This window comes from Carassius carassius, chromosome 20 (assembly GCF_963082965.1).
Source record: "Carassius carassius chromosome 20, fCarCar2.1, whole genome shotgun sequence".
Classification (NCBI taxonomy): Eukaryota; Metazoa; Chordata; class Actinopteri; order Cypriniformes; family Cyprinidae; genus Carassius; species Carassius carassius.
Genome location: NC_081774.1, coordinates 4,262,964 through 4,287,086, shown reverse-complemented (window position 1 = coordinate 4,287,086; position 24,123 = coordinate 4,262,964). Strand labels below are relative to the sequence as shown.

The following is a 24,123-nucleotide window of genomic DNA, read 5'->3' as shown; positions in this document are numbered from 1 at the left end:
CTATTTATTATCTAAATTAACTGTATGATTTTTCTCCAGATGAAACAGCTCTCCATCTTCCCCCTTTCTCCAGCTTATTTTGCTGTCACTCTCCAAAATCATGTTCTTCAGTTTTTCACTTATCTGGAAGACCAGTGAGAAAGAATCAAATAAACCTGTCATTTCATGTCACATATATATGCCTCATATAATATGTAGCACTAAATAACAACAAACCCAGCAATAATAATGATGATTATGATGCTATCAGTGGTGCTTTTTGCATTTAAGGTAATTTAATACATTATTCTTCAGTCGTTTCTTTGAATGCATATAATGTTCTTGGCAAAGTGTGTTGTTGCACCAGAATGTGACACTAAACACAGTTTAAGGCAGATACAAACCTCATTGAGAATGGCCGTCTGTAGTGAAGGATCATTCAATGCACATTTTCCCTTACATGTGACTTTCAGTCTCACAATTTGTTTTCTCTTGTCATCTAGAGAAAATACTTAAAGTTATCAACATAAAATATACAACAATGAAGGAAACCTATTTCAGTTGTTTGTGATATCTGTTGAAAGAGTGATCTACAAACCATTTTCTTTCCCCCCTTCTGTTGTTTGTAAATGTTGCATTAGGGGGAGTGTGAAATTTTGTTTATTTTTCTTCTGTAGTTTATGTATTCACTGTATATTGTTGGGTAGGGTAGTGATGGGTTGCTCTATGTACAGTATTATATGTATGTAGTTATTCAGACTAAACTATCATTTTGTAAGTGTTCAAGACAAATTTCCTTCTGGACAATAAGTTAATCTTACCTTAATAATTTAATTCTGTTGGTGAAACTCACCCCCATAGCAGATAAAAGGCTTCTTTAGATCACAGCTGTATTGAGCCCATCTGCCAGAGTTGTTTCTTGCCATCGCAACACAGTCACCGGATCCTGAAGCGTGGAATGGTTGATCTGCTGCCCAGTGTCTGAAGACACGACTCCATTTATCAGACCATTCCCAAGAGTCAAAGAACAGACCGATCCAGATGTAATATCCAGATAAAAGAATTTGATTTATCTGGTTTTTTTCTGAAATGTTGCGGATGGTGGGCAGGTCTGTATAATGTTGTCTGCAGTAGCTCTGAGCATCTCTCCATGTTTTTAGGCTTTTTACTAAGATGTATCCAGAATTTCCTTTTGAGAAACGCAAATATTGTATAAATTCTTTGCACTTCTTTTCCAATTAAACTGCACAATAATACTTTTTAATAATGAGAAATTTACCATAGCACACAAAATATAGATTAATGTAACATGGCACATCATGCCAAGCCCCAGAATTAGTAGCAATACAATCTCCATCCCCATCTGGCTGTCCTGAATCCCAGTTATAGTACTGAGAAGTGTTGTTTTCTCCATCAGACCAAACCCAGCGTTTCTGTGTCCCCCCCTTCAGTCCAATCCACACTGATCCATTGTATCCAGCATCCACTATATTTACCAGCCTGTTCACATCATCCATGCTGTCTGCAGTAGCCAGATCAGTGAATCTCTCTCTGCAGTAACTCTGAGCCTCTGGCCATGACATTGCTTTATTTATATAGAAGTACGGGCGAGAAAGACCAGAACTGCTCCAGAAGAGCCCTGTTACAAATCAACATTTTAAAAGTGAAAGTGAAAGTTAAACCTTGTATATGTAAACACATCACTACAGATTACAAATGATCACACCAACCTGTCAGCAGAAGCAGCGCAAACAGACTCCAGTACATGTCTGCACACACAGATCCTCACTGGTAGATTCTAAGAGATGATCAGGTGAATTTCATCAAAGTTTACAATGCAAACAGGAGCTGGCTACATACAGTAGCCTTGATTTTAGCCATAAGATCCTGCATCTTAGACATTAGGTACTTGATAACAATAGCATAGCACTAGGAACACATGGGTTTGATAGCCAGGAAATGTATTAACTGATAAAATACGCAGTGTAATGCGCAGAGTAAGTTGCTTCGGAAAATATGAATAAATGTGATATCAAAAAGCTCTCAAGTGAGTGATTTAACTTTCCAAAATACTATAAACTTACAAAGGTATATTGTACATAATAGAGCTGTGATTAACTATTAAAAATAAAAGTGAGACATAAGCTCTGCAAGAGTTCTCTTGTTACTTAAACAGATGATGGTTAAAATTTTCCTCCTAACAATACTTCTACCTGCTGTACAGAACAGGTACTGCAGGGGAAAGTGGAGCAAAACCTAAAGTTTTTTGTTATGTGTAACTTGGCTTGGGGTTCAGAGTATTTATCTGTTTCACATTAATTTCACACGTCTGATACAACTATGTGGTCTTGTTTCATTAATACAGTGTTTTTTTTTATTTGCCCCCCCCCCCCAAAAAAAAAAAAAAACTTTAAGTGAAATGTTCACCCTGTTGTATTATCTTATCTAATCTAATTAAAATATGCATGCAATGTTTTTGTATCAATATAATTTTGTATTAAAATAAAAAAATAGCTATATATGTCAAAACAATGTGGGCAAAGAGATGAATAAACACATTCAGACATTCAGCAAAATGGAGCTAAACACACAACAGCAGTAAGAATATTTATATTCATTGAAATAATGATTCCTGAACATTCAAGTTTTCCTTATCTACATTTTTTGCCTGTTTCATGTTAATGTTAAACTCACTAAAAGCAAAAGTGTAACATTGCAGCAGTAAATGCTGCACAAGATGATTTTGTGTTGATTTACATGAAAGACATGAGGAGCTTTGATATTCAAATAGCTTATTCTCAAGATGTTTTTACATATTGCATCACATCAATACCAGTAACAAAATGACTCATCTGGAAGATAATTTGACTGAGATTTTAGTAAAAAATACAAAAACGTTTATACTTAAAAGACCAAATCATTTTAAAGGTTGCAAAATATTTCATGTCTCACATTAGTCAGTTGCTGGGCACAATCAAAAACACTTTTATATTAATACACCGTGAATTATTATCAAGTAATGGATGCAGTTACTATGCAGTCTTAATTTTGACAGGCATTTTTGATTTAGTCTTTAGTCTTAGTCTTTATCTTGAGACGAAAATGCTTAATGGTCTTAGTCACATTTTAGTTATTTGAGTCTTTCATAATTTTAGTTCACGAAAAGTCATTGTATTTTTGTTAACATTTAGTAATTACTTTTAGTCAAACTGCAATTAGCAACATTTATTTTGGTAGCTATTTTATTCTAGTTTTCAAACAAAGGTAGTCATTAATTCTTCTCTCTTTAGACCAAATCAGTTAAGCTTAAGAGAAACTTGAATCAAGGATTTAACTGGAATAAATGATGACAATTTTCATCTTTGGGTAAACTATCCCTTTAACAGTAGTGAAAAGGGAGCAACTTATAAAAAATATAACTGTTCATATACAATATAGATATTATAAATAATTAATACATTTTGAAAAAGTGCAATAAGACAAATACGAAAGAGATAATAATTACAGTGTTTACTTAACATTTGTACATTTATTTAATATCTTTTGTTAACATTAATGACAAGGATATGTACTTAATTAGGAATGCTGTCCTTTTAAGATGGAAGGCATGCATGTAATACTGATACACTTTCAGTGTTCACCCACCTGTGAACGTTCATTTAATCCATGACCGACTGTATTTACGTGAGATACTCTACACACGACAGACATCTGGACTGCTTTGTGTATAATGTTATTAGTCCTCAAATTACATTATAGTCCCGTCTTGTCAAGTTAACAAAGACGTGGCATAAATTTCATCATAGTTTTTATCATCAGATATTAGTTTTAGCATGTCAACGTCCTCTTCTTAGTTGACTAAATTAACACTGTTGCTATGACTTCACTAATAGAAAATATGGATATGCACAAATTTATTGTTCAATATAATATTAGGCCAATTCCTAACTACTGTACACCCACGCAACCATGCAACTTAATGTTTTTTTTTTAAATGGAAAAGATTTATAATATATTTTTTCTTCATTTACACACACACACACACACACACACACACACACACACACACACACACACACACACACACACACACACACACACACACACACACACACACACACACACACACACACACACACACAAATTATTGATATTTATTGGGCACCCCTAGGTGCAACCACTATTTTTATTTAAAATAGATTTTTTTCCTTTTGCATAGAGCAAGAAAACCTGCTGATTCAGATTCTTCTAGATCTGTAATTTATGGTCCACTAACATAAACATAAATCAAATTATGCCTAGAAGTGATCTTTTAATTTCTTACCTGAAAAACGTTTTTTTTTTCTTCTGTAAATCCTTTATATTTTTACACTGAGACTTTCAGCTTCAACTGACACCTGAGGAGGTTGGTCGACACATTTAAGAGTGATTTCACCCCTGTAGCTCATTTCTTATTGGTTAAACTGATGATGTTATAACTCACCCCATATTTTAACACTCCCTGCTGTCTCCAGGTAATTTCACATAAACACGCCTCTAAACAGTCTAAATGGGCAGTTCTTGGACCAGACCTTTAGCCATTTAGTCTAACAAATCCCCTGCCCCTAGCAGATTTGAATATTAGACGTTTTGTCAAATGTGTTAATGCTTCCAGCTACCATTTAACACATTTCACTACATAAAAATTCACAGATTTCTATAGACTGTAAAACCTGGTAAGTTAAGAATACTCAAAACATTTGTGGAAACTTATTGTCTTAAAATATTGGACGTATTTTTTTTACGTTAATAAAGCCTAAAAGAGGGGCGGGGCTGAGGGCCATGGGAGCCAAGCCAAGTCTCGCTTCCATGATCCCACCCCAACGGTAACACAAAACCAATATAACAGAAACATATGTAAATCCTAACATAACACAACATTTAAGTACTAACCTACTGTATGTCTCTCCATGTTATTCTTGTGTAAAAAAACACACACAAAATAACACTTAATTTCTACATTTATTTTCCTTGTTGGCTGATGCAAAGCATGCTGGGAACAAGAAAACGCAATAATTTTAAGTTCACCTTACTACAACAGCATTTTGAGTTTACAGAACTTATTTCAATTAAGTCCAATGAACTTTCATTATAATTTGAGTGAAATTAACTTTCATTTTTTAATTAACTTTCACTGTTCGGTTTTACAGTGCACACCAAATTATACTTCTTACATTTAAAAGTTTAGTTTCAGAATGAGATGAGGACACTCACCATAGCATATTATATTCTCTCAAAGAAAAAATGTGAAATGCTTCAAGTAAAATTTTATTAAATTTTTTTTGATGACAAGACAACTTTGATATTCAAAGGGTTCATTTTCATTTGATTTCATTTTAGCATGTTGTCACTGGTCAGAAGATCTTATCCTAAAGGGATCATGTGGAAGATACAACATTGAGTCTGACATTTTTGTATGCGTTTTTATTTGTTTATTTATTTATTTTTTTTTCGTATTCATCATCCCTTCCTATCAAAATGAATGCAAAAATGCAGAAAATAGAACCTGATCAGAATTTTTTAATGATAGACGAAGGTTTCGGAGGCTGTGTGTAAACGTGATTGACACAACGTGAGGTTGTATTTATTTTTTAACGTGCAACAATGTAGGACTCGGTGTGAAATGACCTTGAATCAAAACACTCCATGAGTCACATAACATACACAGCAGAATAAGGAAAATTTGTATGTATGTATGTTTGTTTTATATAAAACGATAACAAAAGGGAATACATGCGAATATTTTCATACATAGACATGAATGGTTTCTTTCCCAAACTGTATTGACTGCTTTAAAATATGAAACACCAATGTTTCATGAGACATGCTTATTCAGTTATTGTTTTATTTCCTATTTGGGTTTATGCATATGATTTTTTTTTTTAAGATTACCCCCCCCACACACACACACACATAATGCATTGCTACATGCCAGTGTTTCTTGTCGAACTGTAGCAAGTAGTTTCTTGTAACAAGGATCTGATTTAAAAAAAAAAATAACATCATAACTATTTAACTATATCTTATGATTTTAAATCTGTATATAACCTCAGAACACTCTTAAACAACCCATTCTCACTCCAAAGGCGTCAAAAACCGAAGCATGGTCAAGCGCCCCTAGCGTCACTTTTATGACGCCAAATGTGCCTCTCGGCGTCGAAATATCGACGCCCTACGACCTTCATTGCTTTCAGTGGGAAACTTTTGCCGTCAGAACTTCGACGCGAGGACATGAGATGTTTATCGCTATGAAATCACGTTCAAGAATTCTCATTCAGCACACATCGCGATACTTGCTGTCAGTTCCACTGTTTGGGTGAGTAGTCGTAAATACGCTCTTTTAATGCCTTTTATAAAATGTATTCTGTCTTCTTTATTACTCAGATTAGCGCCATAGGTTTAATCGCTGTATTATATCGGTCATCCGCGGCTGTCTTTGAGTTTCATTGCGTTTAACTAAATGAACACAGCTGCTAATTAGTGTGATTAAACTCTATCGGTCACGTGACGTGCCATAGACCTTCTTAATTTCAGGTTCAATTATGTTGTATTTGTAGTAAAATCGTGTTTATCACGACACTTACAAAAGTAATAAATGAAATGTGAAGTTAAAACACAGTAAACGGGACATTTACCATGTTTTTACCACAGTAACTGTAGTTTTACTATGGTATATTAGTAATCAATACAACAATACAATAATCACCAAACCAGCTATGTGCTGTAATGTTAGTGTTTTTATGTGCTTTTATATGACAGATATCACAGTTATCATATGTTCTGTACCATGCTTTTAATACCTTTTAATATAAAGCCAAAAAAAAAAATCAAATAAAACAAATTAAAACTTAATAATACAAAAAATGTATTTTTCCATCTTGCAGTTCATTCATATCAGTTTATATCTAAATATTTTGCTCACAGATCATTATTAACAATCTGTATATAATTCAATTTTATTTTCTCTCCCCTTTTTTATTATTTTTATTTTTAGCTGAAAAGACGTAAAGGAAGCAGTCAGCCCAGTGGTGTTTCTGGAGAAGTATTCCTTCAGAAATGGAGACGACAGAAAGCTGCGGAGGCAGACATTTGCAGCAGTAAGTCTGTGATAGTTTTACCCTTTTATCAAACATTCCTGCTGTTATCATTTGTACAGCATGTGTCGTTTCTTAAACTGTTGCACTGTCTAAATACCCACACTTGCCATCTTTGCACTTGACCACTTGATTAATTATTTGACGTCTTTCCTGTATTTGGCCTAGGTTTTCATGACCTGATGACTGTGGTTCCCAATCCTGGTCCTGGAGAACCCCAGCACTGCACGGTTTTGGTGTCTCTTATCTGACAAACACACTTTTGAGGTGTTGGATACTTCACTGATTCTCTTGGTCGGCGTTACGTCACAAATCATGTGACCTGCATAGCAACAAGCCGCCGCCATGTATGAAGGGTAAAACAAATCGAAGGCAATCAAGGCAAAGCCCGAGGAAAATCAAAAAGGTATCTATTCACAGACATTTTGTTGTGGATTATGTCAGTTATGGATACTTACGGACTACTTTGTATTAATGATGAATGATATCTGTGTATGCGAATGTATGTCGGTGGTGAGAAGTGAAGTGAATGTAATAAAACACTCATGTAAAGCGCTTTGTGACTAACGTTAGCTAACGTTACATGTATGTGAAAGGCGCTAGCAGCTATACAAATACAGATCTTCTTTCTTCTATTACAGAATGTCTTATCAATATATAGAAAGTCTACTTGCGCCTGCATTGACCAGGTACCACAGAAAGCTGTCGCTTGTAGGTTTAACGTTACAATCTTGTCCCTATCGACATCCAGCTGAGTCCTGGGAGAACAACCCAAAGGCATGGCCCAGGCTCGAGTATCCAGACATTTGCAATTACCTCATCAAATCCCCTGGTATGAACACCATGTGTACATACCATGTGTCCTACACTTGCAGTCATGTTTAAATACCCATCAAGCATCGATTACATTAACTATGTTCATTTAGAAAAAAAAAAGATGTTTATTCAAAAGCACTGTTACACAATGGCTGTAATGAGCTCAGTCTGTCAGTGGCACAGCTTGTACAGTGTCAGTGAGGGACAGTTTTTTCAAAAAAGCAAAAATAGACTAACTGCAGAAACGTATCTTATTCCCCACACAACTAGTGCATTTCATTGTTGCTTATCAGTGTAGAGCTGCCGACCATTATGCATAGCAATGTCATAACATAGCAACAGAAAATTGAGTGGCCATCTCTGCAGAGGTATTATTTTGTTATTCTTTGATTTGCCGAATCATTGCTAATTTTTTAGGCATGATTCTCGGCAGTTTTCTCGACAGCTCTGCGCTCGTTTGTCTTCCGCTTCGTGTTGCTTAATGGCGAGCGCTTGTTTGTTTTACCCTTCGCTGCGGTTGCTATGCGCGCGCAGTGCATTATGGGAGTAAAAGTCCCGGATGTCCGACCTCGAGAATGAGCTGATGCGCTGAATCAGGTGTGTTTGATCAGGGAGACGTCTCAAATGTGCAGTGTTGGGGTTCTCCAGAACCAGGATAGGGAGCCACTGCCTTATGGGACACTTATGTGTTTACAGAGATTTGTAATATCTAATTATCAATATTTCACATACTGTACATTGAACAGCTTTCCGTGACCTCTTGTGAGATCTCGGCAAAAAGTCTGACGATTTATTCCTAAACATGATGTATGATGGGATACACTAAGCGTTGTATAGTGCTCCGGAACAGTATTGGAGAGGTTTAGTGTGTGTTAAGGACGCTGTGCTTTGGCATTATTAAGACCAGGGACAGTCTTGTGCACACACTGTCACGTACACACACTCTCAAGTGGCCACGACTGCAAGTGTGGGTATCTGGACAGGGTCAAAGTCTTAAAAAAGAACCCTAAACACAGTTGCACATCACTTGTATGATATTGTACAAGCCCCAGGACTGTCTCATCTGACAATATCAAAATAATTCATATGACTATAGCTTGCTATTTATTACTTGCTTTTAATAATGCATGCATTTAACATTTAGTTATAGAGCACCTTTACAGAGGCTGCTTTTGTGTTCTAAACAAAACCCAGTGTAATGTATAAGTTGAATGTAATTTAATATTTCCTTCCTTTCTGTCTTACAGGATTGTTTGCAGATAACACTGTAGTTCTCCATCATGGACTCCACAAGGACTCACCTCGTTAACTCTTTATCCCCCCCACACACAGAAATGGTCCCTGGATCAGTGATTAGAGTTTACAGTGGTTTGATTTTTGCAGGAGATGTAACTTTGTTTTAATTATAAGCTCATAATGAATACATTACAGAACCAGTGATGAAAAGAATAGTTAAAAATAGTATTTTTCGTATTGATAAAGCATTGTGTTTCATACAGTAAACTTTACTTGGTGTCTTCCTAATGCTTTTATCATTAAAAAAAGCATCAGTTCTCATCAGGAGTTTTAGTAAAGGAGATATTCATACACAGTCATCCCCTAGTTCCAGTCATGAAGTGAATTCATGATGTTATTGTCAAAGGTAGCAGGTGTTTGTTTTCCTGAACACTTTCTCTGTCTTCCATTGTTCAGCCAATCAATTGTTCAAAACAATCAGTGTTTATTTGATGCTGTGCTGATAGAGTTTTATAGATGATATTGCACACTTGACATGCATGTCTTCATGGTGTTATTTTGTGAGTTTGAAACATTTACATTGTGTTGTATAACATTTTGGTCAGCTTTTTCCAGTGTTCTCTGAAAGACATACTGTATTTCCTGTTTTGTTTTTTAATAAAAGCATTTTCATTTGCATACTGAAAATAGTTAACGTTTACAACATAACTGCCTTTTTATTCTTAATTTGGGTGCGTTTTTAAATGAGTTTGACATATCAATAAATAATGGAAGATCTTTACAAAATATGCATGTTCATTATGCTTTATGTATTTATTTGTTCATTCATTCATTCATTTATTCTTTCTGTTTTTATTCCTTCAAATGGTAGAGAAATGGTAAATCACAGAAACACAAATGTGAATGTTGGAGCTACATTAGTTTGCTTTCAGTAGTGGTAATTCTGTTAATTAATTTGTTTACTATTATGATTTTGCTCATATTAGTAATATATATTATGGTAATATTCTTTTGTTCGTTTGTTTAGTTAATTGGTTTTATTTATATGTTTAGTTTATTTTTGGTTAGTTTAATAACTACAATGTTTGAGTTAGACACCTGAGGGCAGTAGTGGGCACAGGTAAAGGTAAATATAGGTAGGAAGTAGGAGGTGTCCTGTAGCACCTGGGTGATGGGCACATGGTTTTTACCAGCGCGAGAGATGCTCTATTGTTTGCTCAGTTGGAACAAATAAACCAGCCACAACCCTGAATCCAGTTTGAATTAGATTTATTTCTTGCCTGCGTACATCACCTGCCCAGGGTGCTAGAAGTTGTCGTTTGAAGGTTTGATTTAAGTTTAATTTATTTTGTTTGTTGACAAACGGCCACTACATCAAGTAAAAACCTACCCATTGATTAAAGAAAGAAGAAAAACTTTCCTTGGAATTAGCTTCGGATATTATTGGGATACCCGATGGAAAATCAACATGGATTGTTTTAATCACCATTCATGGAGTATCTTTTGGCATGAGACAGAGGCCTAATCTGAGCTAAGAAATCTCCAGTCGGTATGTACTGCTAGAAATGTCTTATGGGAAAACGGATTCATGAAAAGTTACATGAACTTAAAACTTGGACTGCTTTAATTGGCTGTGCACTTGTTGAATTATCAAGGCATTGGGTGGTTTATATTCATAAAAAATAAAGCCAGTGTGCCCTTGTTTGGATGAAGAGGATTTGATTTCTAAAACAAAGTTGTTTCAATAAACGTTACCTTCTTTTGCTAGCCTTGTTGCCCGATTGTGAACTTTCACTGATATTATCAACAAATAGGCTATAGGTTTGCAACAAAATGTCAGATGTGGAGAGGCCGGAATCAAAGCGGTCAATTAAATTGACTTCTAAAGGAATGTGCTTTTATATGCAAACTTGTCAAGAAAAACGCACTGCAAAAACTAACCAGGCTAAAAAGCTTATGGATAAAATCCATCACTTAATAGAATTAAATGAAAATGCAGACACAGTGAACACTCAGCTCGCTTTGTTCATTAAGTGTTATGAAGAAGCACTCGATATACATGAAACATTTATGGAATTGCCTCTACCAGAAGATGAAATACTTAACACTAAAACTAAAAACTTTGAGGAGAAGATGAAATCATGTCATGCATTTATGGAAGATGTGAAGGAGTGGCTGTCTAAGGCTGGTTATCCATACTCACAGCCAAAAGAACCTATCGACACAGGATGCGTTAATGATGAAATACAACCTGAAGACAGTATTTCTAATGTCTTAAGTGTAAGAGCAAGTTCTGTAAAATCACGCGCCACTGGTATATCAAAGACTTCTGTAACATCCGCAGCGCGCATTAATGCGGAGGCCGAGAGAGCAGCTCTTCTTAAACGCTCCGAAGCTTTAAAAAGGAAACATCATATAGAAGCGCAGGAGGAAAGGCTTCGTAGAGAAAAGGAGCAATTGGCGCTTGAAACAGATTTGGCAGCTACAACTGCAAGGCTTCAGGTCTTAGAAGTGAACTCATCACAGCGTGGTTCAAGACTATCTGATGGAATGAACTCTTATTTGGAGAGGAGCAAAGCTCAAAGATCCGTCGGTTTAGATCCTCTTACAAAAGCCTTTGTCCCACCTGAAAATGATGTTCTTGCTGTACCTGATCCGGCATCAGTTTTTAGACCAAGACAAGGATTTGCCGAGCGAACTTATGGAAGGCCGTTTGGGCCAGAAGCTCCATATCAAGAAGTACAGACTGCAAATGGACGTCAAATGGGACATATATTAAATTCTCAAACTCAAAGCGGTAACAACCAAAATGACATGGTGGGCATTATGCAAAAACAAAACGAAATCACTGCACTGTTGGTTCAGCAAAATATATCCTCTGTTCTTCCTCCAAGAAATCTGCAAATTTTTGATGGAGATCCTCTTCAATATAAATCCTTTATTAGAGCCTTTGAGAATGTGGTGGAGAAGAAAACGAATTATCCCAGCGACTGTTTGCAGTTCCTTGAACAGTATACTAGTGGGCAGCCAAAGGATCTTGTGCATAGTTGTCAACATATACCTCCAGATCAAGGCTTTCAAAGAGCCAAAAGTCTTCTTGCTCAGCATTTTGGAGATGAATATAAAATTGCATCTGCTTACATGGAAAAAATATTTGACTGGACACCCGTTAAAGGTGAAGATGTAAAAGGATTACAATCATTCTCTTTGTTTCTCTGAGGATGTTCAAACTTAACAGAACAAGTGATGTATATGAGGGAACTGGACTTACCATCTAACATGCGGAGTATCGTTTTAAAACTTCCTTACAAACTAAGAGAAAAATGGAGGAATACTGCATGTGATCTGCAAGAAAGAAGTGGACAGAGAGCTTAATTCATTGATCTTGTAAATTCTCTTAAAAGATCTTTTATTGAGAAACAAGTGAAAATTGCTTTAGATCCAGTTTTTGGAAACATTCAAGATCCTCAACATCCCAACGTTAAGGCCTCCTGTAGCAGCCAGCTACGACAAAGAAGGAAAGGGAGCAGTTACGTTACGAATGTCATTCCTGTGAGGGAAGAAGCTATGGCACGGCCTGCAGAACATAGCACCCCCTTCACTCATTGCTGTCTTTTTTGCCTGCAGAGAAATCACACACTAGGTCAATGCTCACAGTTTAAAGCCAAGGCACACCGGGACAAGATCAACTTCATTAAGGACAAGGGTATTTGTTTTGGTTGCCTGAAGGTAGGCCATACAGGCAAGGACTGTAAGAGTCGATTGGATTGCTATGTATGTCATCAGAAACATCCCGGGGTCCTTCATATAGAAAGGCAGGATAAAGGCATATCTGCAGAACAAGCCAAACATCCTGTGAGTTTTCCAAGTGATTCAACCGTAACCTTTCAGACGTGTGGCCATATTGGGGCCGGTGTGGAAGATCATTCTACTTTCTCTATTGTTGCAGTAAAGGTCAGAAGCAAACTGAATAATAAGACCATGCAAGCATATGCTTTCCTGGATCCTGGCAGTTCCGGCACATTCTGTACAGAAACCATGGCGAAAAGGTTAAATTTGCGAGGTAAGAAGACAAACATCTTGTTGAGAACAATGGGCCAACGAAAGGTTGTGAATGCTCATGTTTTGTCAGGTCTCGAAGTGTCTGGTATGGGTGCTTCAGATTTCATAGAGCTTCCTGATGTTTTGACTCAAAGAACTATACCTGTGTCTACACTTAATATTCCACGACAAGCAGATATTGATCCATGGCCGTATTTGAAGGATGTAATACTCCATGACATTCATGCAAATGTTGATCTGCTTATTGGAACCGACGGCCCTAAAGTTTTGGAGCCATGGGAAGTAATAAATAGCCAAGATGAGGGCCCATATGCTGTCAGAACCAGGGTTGGTTGGGTCATTAATGGTCCTCTTCATGGTGGAAGCTGTAGAGGTAGGAGTGGCTATTCAGCTGTAACAGCAAATCGCATCTCTGTTGAACACCTGCACGAAATGCTTGTTAAGCAGTATCACCATGACTTTAGTGAGAAATCATCAGAAGAGCAGATTGAAATGTCCAGAGAAGACATTAAGTTCATGGATATTGTCAGTAGTACAGCAAAACTAATTGAAGGTCATTACTGTATTGACTTGCCATTCAGAAAGGAAAATGTAACCTTGCCAGATAATCGTTATATAGCAGAGCAGCGCTTATGGAGCCTGAAAAGAAAGTTTGACAGGAACAGTGTTTTTAAGGAGGAATATACTATGTTCCTAAATGAAATAACACAGCGACATGCTGAGCTAGTTCCTCTTGATCAGCTGACACACAGCAATGGGAAAGTGTGGTATATCCCTCATCACGGGGTGTATCATCCTCAGAAGGGCAAGCTAAGAGTTGTTTTTGACTGTGCAGCCTCATATAAAGGAACATCGCTCAATAGTCAGCTTTTGCAAGGCCCTGATCTCACCAACAGCCTCATTGGAGTTTTAGTCCGATTTAGGCAGGAGCCTATTGCAATAGTGGCTGATATTCAATCTATGTTTCATCAGGTTCATGTCTCAAATGAGCACATTAACTTTCTCCGCTTTCTCTGGTGGCCAGGTGGTGACACTGCACAGGCTTTTCAGGAATACCGCATGAAGGTACATCTATTTGGAGCTGCATCATCACCAAGCGGTGCCAATTATGCTTTGAGGAGAACTGCAGATGACAACACAGAACACTTCCCTCCAGAGGTTGTGAGTACAGTGAAAAACAATTTTTATGTTGATGACTGCCTCCGTTCAATGTCCTCAGAAGAAGAAGCTAGGAAAATGATCCAGGATTTAACTGCACTTTGTCAGAAAGGAGGACTCACTCTGTCAAAGTGGGTCAGCAATAGTCGTTCAGTGTTGCGCTCTGTCAGCGAAGGTCACAGAGCAAAAGATTTGATGGAGCTGGATTTGGATACAGATCAACTTCCTGTTGAACGCACATTAGGACTGCAGTGGTATGTTGAGACTGACCAATTTGGATTTAAGGCCTCAGCACAAGAGCAACCACAGACAAGAAGAGGAATTCTTTCGGTGGTCAGCTCCCTCTATGACCCATTGGGTTTCCTTGCTCCATTTAGCATGGTGGCTAAGTTGTTACTGCAGGAACTCTTTAAAAGAAACTTTGGATGGGACGAAGATATTCCCCATGTTCTCGCTAAGCAATGGGCTGGCTGGTTGGAAGATCTCCATAAGGTGGCAAAGTTCAAGATTGATCGTTGCATTAAGCCTAATGACTTTGGCAACCCTATCACTGTACAGCTTCACCACTTTTCTGATGCCAGTGAGGTTGGGTATGGAGCTGTCTCTTACTTAAGACTGGAAAGGGATAATAAAGTGCATGTTGCATTTATGATTGGGAAGGCCAGAGTTGCTCCACTGAAGCAAACCACAATTCCTCGCTTGGAGCTAACAGCTGCAGTTCTCACTGTTAGAGTAGACCGCATGCTACAGAAGGAGTTGCAACTTAGGCTGGAGAAGTCAGTTTTCTGGACCGACAGCACGACAGTCCTTAAATATATATCAAATGAAAGCCAGCGATTCTATACCTTTGTGGCCAACAGAATTGCAGTCATTAGAGAGGCAACTGACGTTGATCAATGGAGATATGTGGGGACAAAGGAAAACCCAGCAGATGAAGCATCAAGAGGAATGAGGGCAGAAGATCTCATGAACAGAAGGAGATGGATGATGGGACCTGATTTTCTTTATAAGTCCAAGGATGGGTGGCCTATCTTCAGATCTTCAGGTGATTCCTGGTCCTGACCCTGAGATCAAAAGGGATTTGACAGTGAATGCTGTTGTTAAAGACACAGACAATGTTATGAGCCATCTGATTTATTACTTTTCATCTTGGAAGAGATTGCAGGTAGCTGTAGCTTGGCTTCTTAAGATCAAGGATGCTCTTGTGTTATTGGGACATAGAAGAAAGGAGCTTTATGTCTCTGCTGACCTCAGTATGGACATTACAGACTGTCATCAACAAGTGGAAAGCCAAATGCAGAGCTTTAAGGCTACGCTCAAAGGACAGAGTCTGACACCTCAAGATGTGACCAGGGCAGAGCTGTCAATCATCCGGTATGTACAACACTAACGGTTTAAGGATGAAATTACCTCGCTGCGGAGTGGTGTGAAATCTATATCCAAGGACAGTCCACTGTACAGATTGGACCCAGTGATGGATGGTGAGATTCTCAGAGTGGGTGGTCGGTTAAGCAAAGCCTCACTGCCAGTGGAATCCAAGAGTCCTGTTATTCTGTCAAAGGATATGCATGTATCAACACTAATTCTGCGCCACATTCATCAGCAGATAGGTCATGCTGGGAGAAATTATATGTTGTCCAGTTTAATGCGAAAGTATTGGATTATAAATGCAAACTCTGCTGCTAGAAATGTCATATCAGATTGTGTTGTTTGCAGACGCAACCGAGGAAGACTCCTTGAACAAAAAATGGCGGACTTACCTACTGAAAGAGTGTTGCCTGATGAAGCCCCTTTCACTCATGTTGGCATCGATTATTTTGGGCCCATTGAAGTTAAGAGAAGCAGAAGTCTTCTCAAAAGATATGGAGTGCTCTTCACCTGCATGACTAGTCGTGCTGTACACTTGGAAGTAGCATACACATTGGATGCAGACTCCTGTATAAATTCAGTGAGAAGGTTAATCTGCAGACGAGGCCCAGTTTTAACTCTCAGGTCTGACAATGGAACTAACTTTGTTGGAGCCAGCCGCGAGCTCAAGGAAAGTCTGACTGCTCTGAATCATGGTAAAATTCAAAGAGCCTTTCTTCAGGACGGTATAGAATGGAGATTTAACACTCCATCAGCTTCCCATCAGGGTGGCGTTTGGGAGCGCTTGATTCGCTCAGTGAAGAGTGTTCTTACCTCTGTCCTTAAACAGCAGACCCTGGATGATGAAGCACTCCAAACTATTTTTTGCGAAGTTGAAGCAATATTGAATGATAGGCCTATTACAAGGGCCTCAGATGATTCAAATGACCTGGAAGCTTTGACGCCGAATCACATTCTGTTGCTGAAAGGTAAACCAATTATGCCACCAGGATTGTTTGACAGAAATGATCTGTATGTCAGAAAAAGATGGAAGCAGATACAGTACATGGCGGAACTCTTTTGGAAGAGATGGTTTTCTGAGTACCTGCCCTTGATGCAACAGAGACAAAAATGGACAGCACTAAGAAGAAACCTTACACCTGGAGATGTTGTTCTTGTGGCAGATGCTACAGCTTCAAGAGGATCTTGGATGATGGGGAAAGTTTTGGATGTCAGATCAGATGTGAATGGGGTTGTGCGCTCTGTCCGGCTCCAAACGAAGACCAGCATCTTAGAGAGGCCTGTGACGAAGCTGTGCCTGCTGCTGGAGGCGGCAGTGTGATCACATGAACTCTCTCTCTCTCTCTCTCTCTTTCTCTTTTTCTGCCTCTATTATTCTCTTTCTTTCTCTTTTCTTTGCAGGTGCGGCATGACATTTGTGCCTGATATAGTTAGAATACATAGTGTGTTGCTCCGTTTTGAGAGTCAGTAATTGTGATAATGCACAATTAGGGGCCGGAGTGTTGGAGCTACATTAGTTTGCTTTCAGTAGTGGTAATTCTGTTAATTAATTTGTTTACTATTATGATTTTGCTCATATTAGTAATATATATTATGGTATTATTCTTTTGTTTGTTTGTTTAGTTAATTGGTTTTATTTATATGTTTAGTTTATTTTTGGTTAGTTTAATAACTACAATGTTTGAGTTAGACACCTGAGGGCAGTAGTGGGCACAGGTAAAGGTAAATATAGGTAGGAAGTAGGAGGTGTCCTGTAGCACCTGGGTGATGGGCAAATGGTTTTTACCAGCGCGAGAGATGCTCTATTGTTTGCTCAGTTGGAACAAATAAACCAGCCACAACCCTGAATCCAGTTTGAATTAGATTTATTTCTTGCCTGCGTACATCACCTGCCCAGGGTGCTAGAAGATGTCGTTTGAAGGTTTGATTTAAGTTTAATTTGTTTTGTTTGTTGACAAATGGCCACTACAGTGAACAATTATAACTTTAAAACACAATGTAATATACAATGTAAATTTTAGAAGCACATCATTTGATTAGTAAATATATTTTTCTTTGGTCAAAAAAAAATTTAAATCTTAAAAATCTGTTTTATATTTAATGAGAGGAATCTATCGGTTGGGTGCTAACAGCGAGTGCTAGGCATGTGCACATCAATATTGCCCAATTTTTGTAAAGCTGAACAACGGAGGAAGGTGTAGACGTTAATAAAACAGAATCTAATAAGTAGCAAATATTATCTATTGTTAACCGAATCTATCCCTTCAGCCGAAAAACGAAAGACATCTTTCATAAATGGATAAGGAAGTGTGACGCCGCTGCTCAGCTTTGATGTCATTGGCTGTGAATTTTCAGGACAGTCTGTGGTTGGACTATCTTTTAACCCATTTTAAACAGCACATCATGTTAAAAAGTATGTTTTGCTGCTAGCATCACATTAGTAATATATTAAGTCAACAATGAAGTGTCGCTATCTTGAGAAAAATGACATCTTTAGCGAGATCCTATCCCTAACCCTGTGCATAACTTCAATGAACTACAAAAAACAGCCCCCTAGTGTTGCCTTTCCATAGATAGAACGATGGAGGGTTGTGGGTAATGTAGTTTAAAACTTTTTATTAACGAAACAAAATAAATTATTTATTTTAAGGAAAACTGGATATCTAAATATGTTCATTGTGCAAACATCTATGATATATTTGAGAGGCAGGCTGAAATGTGTTATTTTAAAGTGAGCAATATTTAAAATGCCTTTATGCCAGCTTTCCATTTATTTCTGAAAACTGAGTTCAACATTATTTTATCAGCATAGCATAAGTAATAATCCTGCCCATTTTCTCTTTGATATGTTTATTGGACTCTGATTTACAGCCATTTGAAATGTACAGTTTTGGGCTCTTCCGGGGGGTGCTACTAGGCCCCTGGGGGTAGAAGGGCAGTAAAACCTACATATATGTATTTTCTCCTCATCATGGACAACAAACTGAGCTGAGTCACATTTATATCTGACAGTTTTCACAGTCCTCTGTTTTCTATTCTTACATCATGACTAGGACAGCTTTTGACAGGACATTGTGAGGCCATTTGATGAAACATGGAAAAATTAGAAAGAAATTATTTAATAATGAAAATAATAGATTATTTCTTTGAGTTTTGAAGTAAATGGCAATAAATATAATGGATGAACCTGCAACAACTTGCCTTTATCTATTCCTCACTGTAAAGCAGTAATCAAGGACAATGTATACACATTGTGATACTTCACTATTACACAAGGACAAATTCATGCAGTGCTAAGAATATATATATATATATATATATATATGTGTATATGTGTATATATATATGTATATATATAAACTAATTAGCAAAAATCAGTGTAAAAATGTCCTCCTCACCCCCTTATCTTGCTCCTCAGATGCTGAACATCAGTTACGTGCATGCTCTTGGTTTGAATACAGTACAAGATCCACGTTGATCATTCCTGCTACATTCTCAGTTATCCCTCAAGTGTTTGTAACCATAAAGCCCATGGCACCATCTTGTAATGCAAAATAATTAATCTCGTAACTCCCTTTATTAGAAGACAGAATAGGCTACATTTTATAAAAGGCATTAAAAGAGCGTATTTACGACTACTCACCCAAACAGTGGAACTGACAGCAAGTATCGCGATGTGTGCTGAATGAGAATTCTTGAACGTGATTTCATAGCGATAAACATCTCATGTCCTCGCGTCGAAGTTCTGACGCCAAAAGTTTCCCACTGAAAGCAATGAAGGTCATAGGGCGTCGATATTTCGACGCCGAGAGGCACATTTGGCGTCATAAAAGTGACGCTAGGGGCGCTTGACCATGCTTCGGTTTTTGACTCCTTTGGAGTGAGAATGGGTTGTCTTAAAGTAAAAAGATGTGATAAAGTCTGATTTTGTGGTGGCTGTGCTTTAAAATGTAATTATTATAATCTTAATTCATGTGAAGTATTTTGAAAGTCAGTGTTGAGTAGCCTACTGCTATAAGGTTAACCCTACCTGCTTTAAATGTTTCAAAATGATTAACAGTTGAAAAAATTCATTAGAAATTTAGAAAAGTAATAAAATGTAATGAGTTTCATTACTTTAATAAAGTCATGAAAATAGTCACATTTACATTTTAAATAGAGTTACTTAGAATCTGTAACCTATTACATTTCCAAAGTAACCCTCCCAACACTGTTAATAGTAGCCTACTTAACCTACAAGAAAATATATTGTGTATATTAGGTATACATTACATTATTTCGTTATGTTGTGTATTATGAATTTCTAGTGGTCAAAGGATGCAGATCTTTCAGATATATTTGCATGACGCTGGCCCTTTGACCAGTGGTGGTATGTAAGATATTATATTCACATCAGGAAAGTGGCCGCATGATAAGTGGGAAAATTATGCAGTGAAGCCTTTATCCAGTCATAAAAACAGAATTCACAGAATTCACTGGCGGAATGTCATGGAATTTGACACATTTGGAATTAATTAATTCAAAGTAGGCCATTACACTTAAATCAAATAATGATATGGACTAGTATCTGTGAATATAAAGCTGCAAAAGTCGATTGAAATATGAATCCTGCATGTTTAGTCGGTCTCTGTTAATAAGGGGCACAGACACGTGGTTTCATTTAGTACACACACTGAAGCGCACGTGACGCTCATGATGATTTCAGTGTCTGCCCCTTGAATCTGGAAAAATTTAAATGGAAAAAAATGGAATTTGGAAAAAAAAATTAAACTAAATTTAGGAAAAAAATAAAATGGATTTAATAGGGCCCTAACTTCCCTTCAGCCTTGTCGCATCTTCCAGTTTGGTAACCACTTCTTTATTCTTTTAAATAAATACATTCATTGTGTTTATATATATATATATATATATATATTTAATATTTTATTAAATTTGAAATAAGTTTGCTAAATAATTAAACTTGACTGACTGCTTCACTTCCACTGTAGGACATTTGTGTTACTTTATTTATACTATTTATAATTGTGTGCAATTACTTGCCTGTCAGTTGAGTTTGTGGCAAAACCTTTTGCAGTGTTTACATGTTGTTTATAGCTACATACGATTTATTAAAATATATGTACAATTTGACTTCAAAATCCACCTAATGTTTTTGCATTGTGTGTTTTTCAGTTTAACCCCCCCCCCCTATACATTTCATCATTGAGGAAAAAAAGTTTACAAATCTTGTCTCGTCTCGTTCTCGTGAACCAAGTCTCGTGTCTTGTCTTGTCTCGTGGGATAAGTTTCGTCACACCCCTAGTGTCAGCAACACAATGCGTTACCCAGGAACTGACCACATCATTAAGCCCATCAATATCAGCAGATGAATCCAAAAAAAACAACTCACACAGTACAATCAAAACATCCTCGTATACTCTTAATAGCATCATCAGTCCAAGATTTCACAGCTTTTGTTTCGACATTTCCTCTCTTCAGCTCAGTAATATAACATGGAAGTATATGAATACAGTTATGATCTGACGAACTCAAAGGAGGAAGGAGAGAAGCTTTGTATGCTCCCTTAATAGAGCCATAGCATTGGTCCAAAGTCCTTTTATACCTAGTTGGACATGTGTCATACCCAAACATGTTCTTTACAGATGTTTCTAATACACAATTATTAAAATTACCCAGAATAAAAATAGGAGTATCTGTTCACATTCTCATCCAAGTTCAAGCGTGTTTGAAAACGAACATGTGCTTGAAGTTCCTACATCTTATTACATGGGACTGAGTGTTTGCTAATAAATGGAAGCGATATGCAAGACATAGGTCTCTTTCTCGATCTTTCACGTGCCCCACCTCTTCTCCCTCACTTCCTCCATTGCTGACTAGACCCATTTAAGTGGGATTTGTTGTTGATTCCATCAGCAAAAGCACTCAGGTCTGGGAAAAAGTAGTCCGCAAGTGGATTCACAGCGAGAGATTCTACCATGACAACAACTGTTCTCTTTCGTAGAAGATCCTATTCGGGTGCAAACCATCCCAAATGGCATTTAAATCATCCGTTTTAGACTCCATTTATCGGACCATTCCCAAGAGTCAAGAAACAGACCGATCCAGTAATAATATCCAGGTAAAAGAATTTGATTTATCTGGTTATTTTCCTCAGAGTTGGATAGTGGCCAGGTCTGTATAATGCTGTCTGCAGTAGCTCTAAGCATCCCTCCAAATTTTATTGATCTCTACTATGATGTATCCAGAATTTCCTGTTGAGAGATGCATCTGTTCTCAGCACTTCTTTGCCAATTAAGCACCACAATAATAAACTTTAAAGGGGTCATCGGCTGTGACATGCACTTTTACAAGTTGTTTAAACTGAAATTTGTGTCGTCAGTATGTACACACAACCATACTATAATGATAAAAATCCACCCAGTGTATTTTTTTAATCTCATTCAATCATTTCCCCTTTCTCAAATTTTGCTGATCTCAGATGCCCGCCTGTCTTGATTGACAGTAGTGTTTCAGCACAGACAGGACCGGTATCTTACTCGCCCTGAGTGAGCTGTCATCAGTCCACCATTGTTTCACCGCTGGAGAAGATATAGACAAGAATGGCTCCTAAGCAATTGAGGTGTTTTATTGTTGGATGTAATGAACATAGCAGTCGTCATTTACTCCTGACATCTGAGCCGCTTAAGATGCAGTGGATTGCGTTTAGAAGGGAATGCAGCCTGATCTTCATAAATGTGTTCATGTTAGCGTGCATCATTTGTGATCTAGCTTCACCTCCAGAGGAAGTGAGTATAAGGTTTTTAATTAATCTTTCCAAATCGCCTCTCCTAATTATGTGCTAATTAGCAAGTTTCACGATGAATGTGGCTAAAGTAAACAGTCTCTCAAGCCCGTTTCACACTGCGATTCCAGAAAATACATGGGTAATGTGTCCCGGCAATTGTTCCCGGGTCGCTAGATTTTGCTCCTTTCTCTGCTTTATTACATTTTGCACATTTATTTTTTAACATCAACAGCCAAAAAAGTTTCACAGGAAAGTGCCTGAAGGTGATACACTTATACTGCTAACTTGCACAGTCACTGCAGAAACATCATTACTTACATATACTTCTTTTTATTTTTTATTTTAAACAAAACTTGAACAAAACATTACTATAACATAGAAAGCTATCTGAGAAGCTAGTAAGTGACCATGACAGTTTTTTTTTTTTTTTTAATAAATGATTCCATCAAATGCTTTGGTTCTGTTACCTATTTTAAGGAGATCACATAAAAAGAGACAATTAAATTCTAAAAACATAGAAACTGTATTTGAAATTTACAAATAAAATATGGTTAAAAATAAAAGTCTGAATTAAATTACAATAACAGTAACTGAAATCTCAAGAAAGAAATAAAATAAACATGTTCTACTGTTTTGGATTCTGCTAAATGTTACTAAAATTTCAATCAGTTGAACTGGATGTGGATTTGTTCTCCCGATGAAACACATCTCCACCTTCCTTTTTTCTCCAGCTTAATTTGCTGTCACTTTCCAGTCCCATGCTCTTCAGCTTTTCACTTAACTGGAAGTGAAAAAAAAAAAAACATATCTTACTTACAGGCTACATATACATACAATAGATATATACCTCATTCAGAATGGCCACCTGTAGTTAAGGATCGCTCAATGTGCATTTTCCAGTGCAGGAAAATTTCAGTTTGGCTATCTGTTTTCTAATCAATTTGTCATCTTGTCATTTGTCAGTTTGTTATCTGTGCTAACTCACCTCCATAGCAAATAAAAGGCTGCTGTAGATCACAGCTGTATTGAGCCCATTTTCCAGATTTTTTTCTTGACATCGCAACACAATCACCAGATCCTGAACTCTGGGATGGTTGATCTGCTTCCCAATGTCTAAAACTGAGACTCTTCTGATCGGACCATTCCCAAGAGTCCAGAAACAGACCAATCCAGAGCGATGATTTATCACTGAGCAGATTCTGCTGCTCTGGGCTGCTGATACTTGCCAAATCAGTGTGGTGTTGTCTGCAATAATAAGTGCTGTCTGTTCATAAACAGAAGATAAGGACCAGCCATTTCAAAGAGGAAATAAAAACAGATCAGTTTTGAGGACTCACCATTGAAACACACAAATGGGAGAATAGCGCTGCAGCTCTCATCATACCAGCTTCCATTAAAACTCCTCACACACTCCCCATCACCATTTGGTTCTCCTGGATGCCACATACTGTCCCAGGAGATCACACTGTCCCCCATAGACCAGACCCAGCGATACTCTGTCTCAGCATGGAGACCTATCCATACTGAACCACTGTATCCAGGATCCACTGTATTTACCAGCCTGTTCACATCATTCATGGTGTCAGC

General features: G+C 37.5%; 1 protein-coding gene across 1 annotated transcript; it reads right to left on the bottom strand.

The window, feature by feature from the left end:
• LOC132096954 (macrophage mannose receptor 1-like) lies at window positions 1-24,114 on the bottom strand. Its single transcript, XM_059502637.1, has 7 exons — window positions 23,874-24,114; window positions 23,522-23,800; window positions 4,717-4,735; window positions 1,259-1,602; window positions 833-1,168; window positions 384-478; window positions 1-123 (listed from the first exon to the last, which is right to left on the bottom strand). Exons 1-7 carry the CDS (start codon window positions 24,112-24,114, stop codon window positions 1-3), a joined length of 1,437 nt encoding a protein of 478 aa, XP_059358620.1.
• Window positions 24,115-24,123: the final 9 nt, after the last annotated feature.